Source organism: Amia ocellicauda, chromosome 3 (genome assembly GCF_036373705.1).
Source record: "Amia ocellicauda isolate fAmiCal2 chromosome 3, fAmiCal2.hap1, whole genome shotgun sequence".
In the NCBI taxonomy this organism is placed as follows: Eukaryota; Metazoa; Chordata; class Actinopteri; order Amiiformes; family Amiidae; genus Amia; species Amia ocellicauda.
In genome coordinates, this window is record NC_089852.1 from 34903850 (window position 1) to 34912021 (window position 8172).

At 43.6% G+C, this 8172-nt stretch overlaps 1 protein-coding gene across 1 annotated transcript; it reads left to right on the forward strand.

Moving 5' to 3' along the window:
* The first annotated feature begins 1988 nt into the window (after nucleotides 1-1988).
* c3hxorf58 (chromosome 3 CXorf58 homolog) lies at nucleotides 1989-6537 on the forward strand. The gene is made up of 8 exons (XM_066700073.1): nucleotides 1989-2356; nucleotides 2981-3084; nucleotides 3208-3302; nucleotides 3538-3643; nucleotides 4261-4392; nucleotides 4572-4681; nucleotides 5037-5166; nucleotides 5350-6537. The coding sequence occupies exons 1-8, from the start codon at nucleotides 2329-2331 to the stop codon at nucleotides 5563-5565; spliced, it is 921 nt and encodes a 306-aa protein (XP_066556170.1). The 5' UTR covers nucleotides 1989-2328; the 3' UTR covers nucleotides 5566-6537.
* Nucleotides 6538-8172: the final 1635 nt, after the last annotated feature.

Here is an 8172-nt window from a genome sequence, read left to right on the forward strand (position 1 = left end):
GGGTCAGTCCATACTGTGAATTTGTGGCACATTGACCATTTCAGAGGAAGAAATTCCAGAGCTGGATATTTAGCCTGGCTGCGAGTCAGGGATTTGCTTGCAAGAGGAATTTGCCTTGCCTTCTCCTGCTGGAACCTGAGAAAGCACAGCCGCAAGACAATCAAGAGAAGCATCGATTGACAGGATAAATTGCATGGCAAAGTTAGGATGCGCTAGCACCACACAATTTAAAAGCAATCCTCAGTTGATTAAATGCCACAAACATCACAAACAGAATTCCAGTCTTGGGGAGTCAGAACATGGAAAGTACTATGTTTCCCAGGGCCTCTGCTATTTTTAGCTTTATATTTTTTACATGCTGTGAGATTAAAAAGATGTTTAGCCATAGAAGAGCATGCAGGCAAGAAATACTGGTAGTACAGGACCATGCCAAGAAACTGCCTGCTCATTTTTTGTGATGGTGTACAGCCATCCTCAAGCATCAAAGCCTCTTTCTGAATCCCAGAGATTATTTGTATTCTATAGACAGTGCCCAGACTAGTAAATCATCAAGGTAGCAAAGTAAGCTTGAGAAATTTAAGTCACCACAAATGCTTAACATCATGTGCATGGATGATGCAGGGCTGTTACACAATGCCTGGGGTAAGCAATTATATTCATGCAACCCTAAAGTAGTGATGAAAGCAGTATATTTTCTGTCAGATTCATGAAGAGGGATGTTATAGAAACCTGAAGTTAAATCCATGGTGCTAAAATAAACATTCCCTCCTAATGCAGCAAGGCAGTCAGCTTGACGTGGTAGAGGCAGCTTTAAAAGTTCTGGCATTTAGCCACCTGAAATCCATGCAACTGCTTGATGGCCAATATGGTTCTTGTTTCTGCGTTGTGATGGAACTGTTAGATAGGGGATATTGGCTAGCTGTAGATAAGTAACAGTCCTGAACTGTGTCTGGAAGACTTATTGCCTGTGAACGGTGTATGGTAATCACCATGGTATGCCTAAAGATTTGTGTATGAAAACAGATGGAAGACCACTGCAGAAAGGAGAAGTGACCTACCGCACCACTGACAAGCTGAATATCATGCATTCAAACTGCAATGATGCCAGCATAGCACAGGAAAGAAGACCAGGGAAAACCAACCCCTGTTCATAGCCCAGGTGATTTTGGCTTACAAAGCCATCATGGGAGGAGTCGACTAACTGCTGAAATACTACAGCTTCCTGAGAAAAAACATCAAGTGGTACAAAAAGCTTGAATTCCACCTTATTTTCCCTTTCCTGTTCTGTATTCTGCAAATTAAAAACATATTCATGTTTTTTAAAAATATATACTTGGTTATATTTATTTATTTGTTTCCCTGCCAATTTAGTAGTTTTTGAAGGTTTATTTAACCCAGTACTAATTTATCAATTAACCTGGATGCTAGTAATGTATTATTCAGGGTCTGAGATCACGAATATATTTAAATACATATTACAGCGTCAAAGAAGAATAAAAAACTTTCTTAGGAGCCCTGGCGATTTATATAAGCAAAAAGATACCAGACACATTTAGTTTTCTATTGTGTACAAGAAAGTATTACATACACAGTACATGTGTGTTATAATGAGACTTTATACTGTGTATAACTGATGTTGTTCAAGACAAAAAATGTCCCAAAGTAGTATGATTCTGTCTTAATTGAAGGAGAGATCAAACACGCAATACACGACACTGGTTGAAACGGAAAGCCGTTGATTTCAATGCAAGCGCAGGATGAGCGACCTAGCGAAAGTACGCGTGCGCAGTGAACACGCCCATAAATCTGCTGGTAATAATTACGTATATTTAAAATGATTTTGCCCGTGTTATTTCATAGTGACCAATTTGCTAATTACGCACAGATGACAGGGTGAGCTACCTATGGTTTGAAAGCTGCTAAAACAGTAATAGTGTTGAAAAGCAAAGCCCATTCTGACGGGTCCTTCTGTGGGAGCTGCTTCGGATTGCAAGTGTTAAATACAGTAATAGTGTTGAAAAACAGCTGGGAGCCGATTCAGACAGGGCCTAATGTCTTCAGTCGCAGCAGCTAATTTCAGCCGGCTCTGAGCAGCGGACGCGGACGCTCAGTGTCGGGCTGTGCGGGACGGTGTCCGGGGAGGGACGCGGACGCTCAGTGTCGGGCTGTGCGGGACGGTGTCCGGGGAGGGACACGCCTGCTCCTCCTCGCGCGCTCCTGGTTCCGCAGCGCCGCGCGCCGGCCGAGCCCGGGCCAGTGCGTCTGTTTCCTAGCAACCGCGTCAACATCCGGGGACCAGGCTCGGCTGTGCGGGCGTCGGCGCTGCGCATGCAGATCAGCGCACTGGGGCCCTCAGGTAAGCACTGCTCCCAAATATCCTGCAAAATAATCATGTCATGTGTACTTCATTAACTAACTGTCAGGGATGCATGTTCTAATATATCTTATTTACTTACCTGTGCTATTCCTTCTTACTTTTACATCCTATAGCTGATGCATACTACTTCTAACCTAAATTATAGTACTACTACTTCGATTACAACATATCACTGATATTATTAATCTGCAGACTACCATAAAACATTCACGGCACTGCCGTCCTTGTGTGAATTAATGACAACATAATTAATAATAATGAACACATCAATGCGCGTTTTAAAATTGACTTCTGTTGACACAATCAGATGTTTTGTGGACTGTCAGATTATTGTAGATATATGGGCTCCAATAAGTGTTGCTCCATTGTATATGAAGTGAACTTCGAGAAAGGCTGACTGATTGTATTGATGTCTCGAAATGTATTGTATACAGCTCTACAACTGATGTTAAATAGAAAACGCTTCAATTAAACATTTGCCTTTTTCTGTTCTGTTCAACTTTCACCCCGTTCACTCACAATGGTCATTATCATTAATCATTACCTAAGAATATTTTCTATTTTATTGATAATAATACTGTATTTTGTCACACTTCTTTACAGAGAGGATGGACATAAATGATGCTGCCATAACAATTCAAAGGTCCTGGCGTTCACACCGCGACAGGCGCCTGTTCCGCCTCCTGAAGCACACAGTTATCGCCGCGGTGAGTTCAAACCCAGCTCGCACAGCAACCGTGTACAACCATCACAACAAATAACACATAATCACATTTGTTCCATGCAGACATTTCAATATCCCACATTGTGTTGATTATTGTGATCCCCAGGAGCACTGCCTGACTGCGGAGGTCCTGAGGAAGTTGAGTCCCAGTGAAGCGGAGTTGTTGAGAGACCCCAGTCTGAAATGCAAGGTCAGATTCAGGTACTGCTGTCTGTCCATCTACACCCACTGGCTGCTCACTGGGGAAAGGTCAGATAACTTGTGTTGGGGGGGAAAATATGTGTAATCCTTGTCTTTCTTGAGAAAGTTGCAGGGCGTGCATACATGTGTGCAGAAGACAAAACTGACATGAAACTGTGCTCAGCAGCAGTACAACAGGACCTGTTTCCATTTCAGGTGTCTTGTGACCCGAGTGTGTCTGTTTTGCGAGTCACAGGTTCTCTGGTTGCGAGTTCCCCCCGGTCCTCGTCTTCAAGATCTTTCACCAGAGAGGAGGAAGCAAGTACATCACTGGGAGAAGAGCCTTCAGCCGAGCGAGTGCGGTAATGCGTCTCTTCATCCCATCTGCTGTTCTGTGGGGACGTAAACCCCTGCTCTTCTCAATCAATCAATCATTCAATCTTAATTGATACATCACCCATCTCGAGATAATTGCCTCAGAGGTACAGATCAATGTGTACAAGGAACACAGGTCAATGTATACTTGAAGTAGAGCGAATTAATTAACCTTTAACCACAACTGTATAGGCCTTTCCCTCTGTGGCAGTGTATCTCATGATCAATCAATCAGTCTTTATTTGGTATAAGGCCCTCCGCAGAGTTGCTACAGGGTGCCTTACACGGTGAAATCAACAAAAGCTAATGTAAACAATGGAAAAACCCCAAAGATGGAGTTTGAATGTTTCTCAGCATGGAAAGCAAGAGAAAGACAGCCCAGACACAAGAGAGCCCTGTTTAAAACTCCTGCTCACCCAGCAGAAGCAGTCTGTTCATGTGGTGCTCTTTGCACTGTTTAAGCCTCAGGCTAGTTCCCTGTAACCCTGAGGGGGAAGTTAAGTATTTCTCCTCACTTCTGAAAGCCTTTGCCCTGAGTGCTTCATGTCATCACTGCAGATAAATTGCCTGCCTCTTTCCCCGCTGTTTGCCTTCAATCCCACAGGCGGCTGCCGATGCCTGCAAGATAATGGGGAGAAGGATGTTTTTCAATCAAATCGTACTCGATGAAATGCAGCGTCACAGACAGAAAGTGGTGAATGAAGAGGACATCACATGCATGAAAGACTATATGCAGGTGGGTAACAGAGGAGCCTGGGATATCTCACCGAGATATTTTCACAGCAGCAGCGGAGACCATTCGTGTATGTAACTAATAAGCATATTAATTACTGGTTTCATATTGCATTATGATTATTGTTTTAAGAGCTGCAGAAAGGGGAATAATGCACATGGTTGCTTTATCCTCATCTCCAGTATTCCAGTCATCTGGACGAGATGCCGGCGTACATGGGAGGCAGAGAGAACTGCTGGAGGACTCTGTCTCTGCAAGGGCTGAAGCGCCATGGTACCACCCAACAATACAGGTTAGTCAGAGCCACTGCCATCCATCTTTTGACTATGAACGGTCTCTGAATGGTTTTGGCTCCTGCGCTAGTATTGGAATTGGAAGAACTGTTGCCTTTGATCACGTCCTCAGCCTAGCTAGACACAGGACTGTGACTTTCCATCCTGAACTGACATACATCACAGACATACCTTCTGCCCGTTCTTTTCTTTCCTCTCTAATGTAACATAGTTGCGGGTGTTTCAATCTGTGTGTAAATGACAGCTACAAATGTGGGCAAGACTTAGCACTCCAAGCATTATTTCTGTCCCCGAGGATTACCGGAGTTGCCAGGCTGACTGAGTGTGGTCTGTCCCTGTATCGTGTGTTCACAGCTCGTTCACCTCTGTGCGGAGATCAGCCCAGGCTCCCGCCACCCCGAAATCATCGTCTCGGCGCTCTGGCAGAGCCCGCCGTGCCGCCGCCAAGATGAGGAGACTATACACCTTGTACACGGGGAATGGGGTAAGCCCGGCCCCAGCACTGCCATTTCCATTTGCCCACTATAGTGCTTGGAATGGACCGCTTCAGTCCTACCCCTGACCCCCTGGTTACCCTGTAAGCCTTGATTAGCCAGAGTGTGGTGGCAGGGTTTGGTGTTCCTGTGCTCCAGCTTTAGGTACAGCATCTCATCCCTTCCGATTCCAGGTGGAGGAGAAGGAGTATAAGCAGCCGCCCCCCCCGGGAGCTGTGGACCCTGGAGAACCCCTGGGTGCCATTCCCTCTGCTCCCCCGGGCGAAGAGTCTCCTTTCTCTGACAGCGAGTGGGAAGAGGAGGCGGAGAGGCTGTGCACCTGGACCGAGCAGCTCTCTCTAGAGGACCTGGGCACACCTGCCTCGGCCTTCATTTCTGAACACGCTTAGTGACTCCCAGCAGGCCCCGCCCCTGGCCTCTGTCCTGACACAACGCTCTTCTGTGAAGTGAAATGTTCCGTCACTCGCAGTCCTGTCACGACTCGGTCTCTCCCCCTCGGGTCTCAGAGCTGTACGGTTCTTCGTCGGCCTTCATCAATATGGACACACAGCCCTGTCTCCTGCCGAGTAAAATGTTGTAGTCCGAGGCTGGTTTTGTTTGCAGACTCCTTCTAAAATATAGTCACCAAGCTCAGGACTGTTCTTTACCGCAAAGACGACACTTGGCATTGTATGTATGCAGAAAGGCATGCAAGATACACTGAGGATTGATCCCTTTGCTCCGTTCATCCTTCAGCTGTATTTCATATGTAACTTCAGTGGAAGTCACAAACACTTATCGATGGCAATTAGTTTTTGGCTGCACATGGATTTGAGTACATTTCTCCCTAAATTCTGTTTTGCATCAAATCTTTCTGTTCAATATGCATCGAATTCAAGGCCTATATTTTACAGTGTCTGTGCTGCCTTCTGAAAACCAGTTTGGTAAATTACATGTCAATCAAGAGCTTAAAATCAGACATTTGAACAAGTACAAATCAGTGAGTAATAAAGGCAGATTAACAATATGAACATTTATTTTTTGCAAGAAATTACAAAGTGTTCAACCAGCAGTGAACAATCAGCTTGTAATAAAGAATATCTGTAATCTCATTTTATCTTCTCAAATACCTTTAACCTAAGAGTTAAGAGATGTTGTTGAACAATGACAGGATGAGAGTAATTCTAAAAATCTAACCATGACAGACTGTGCACTAGATAAAAATATTACACTTTGAACTGCACAGAAAGAAAACAAAAAACTGTACAAAGATTGCAGTTTGGCATTTTATATACACAATATTAACATTGGGAAAAAAGAGTGAAATGAACATAACCAAAAATATACAAAAATAAAAGTCAGTTCCAAAAAATAAAAAAAAAGTTTTTCTTTCTTAATCTTGAAAGCATATTGAAAGGGAAGGAGAATGGTTGATCACGTCAGTGCTAATGCACCAGGACAACATAACAGAAAGACAGAATATTCCTGATTCATGAAAGCAGGGAAATATCTGAAGAAAAACTCATGGAGGAAGAGAAAAACCAATGCCATTCTGTTGTTCCTCACTGAATGACACACTGTACTGTAAAGACACACTATCTGAGACGGTGATGGAAGGCCCCTGGGAGTCAGACACGCTGCTAGTGTTAAACCTTTTCAACACAGACAACACATTCACAGCTCATTCACAGGTACATCGTATACCTGCAGCAGGTAAAGAGACCTGCAAGTCCCTGGACAGGCAACTGGTCTCGACAATATCCATAGCAAGAGAATCTGGCTCAGTATACACCCTCTACACGATTCTGTCAAGCGCCAATGGGTGGATTGGGACAGGAGATGAAGTGTGTTATTGGACTGGTCTGGCAATAGCAATGCCCTGTGCAAAACGAGGCAAGCATCACGCATATAACTTCAACAAACCCAAACCCTGCCCAGCACCTATAGTCATGAGAATGAAGGCCAACCCAACCAGCAAAATAGGTGCCACAAGGTCATTCCCATCTAAACATTTTTTTATTTTTTCCCCCCTCCACATTATTATTTTGTAGTGTCTTTTCATCTGTATTATTTGTGAGATTTTCTTGCTGAAGTACACCACCGTGTAGAGGGGGATGAATGAGATAAAAGGCGGAACAACTCAATTCAAGGAACGGGTTAAATGTGCTGGTTTCTGTGACTTTCGGACATGTCCTATAACTAGAACAAAACCGACATCCAAGTGAAGATGTGAATTCACAGCGTGTCTGTGCTGGAGGACAGGAAGCAGTGCACAAACCATGGAGGACAACGCACACAAGAAGGAAGCCAGTATATATGACCCACACCCATTGTGGATTAACAGACAATATATTGAAGGGAAGGACAGCTAAGATTGCATTCATATTTTCACCCCTGTAAATTATTATACCTGACCGCTGCAAAGGCCACGTGCAAGATTCAAATTTAAATGAGGAGTTCAGGTTTGAAGACTACTCCTGAATGAAAACTGCATTAGACACCAAGCAACCATATACCACTTCACAAATCTACCAAGAGCACCCCACCCTTATCCCCAGCAAAACAAAACAAAGAAAACATTCCCTTATAAATAAAATAAATACAGAAAAGCTCATTTACATTCTGGTGTAGGTTTATTTAAAAAAAAAACAAAAAAAAACACACACATAATGTGTAAACATTGCAACTGTCGTGCTGTGCAAACAAATAATTTATAAAATTGACTAGCGACAGCCTGTCTTCAGTTTAAGGTTATATCCTAAACAATACATGATCAACGGGAACGTGATCCAAAACAAAAAAGAATGAACACAGGAGATTGATTCTGCTTTAATGAGCCGGCATGATTTCGCCAAATGAAATGGAGTTAATCAATTAAGGGCTAAACCAAATCAGAACTTTGACCCACCCGTGAATGGCAAATTACAATGTTGTACCTTATTGCATTTTCAGTCATAAATAGTAGAAAGTGGCTTCCGTCAATAAATTAAACCATGAGAGGGTACAGGTTTACACCT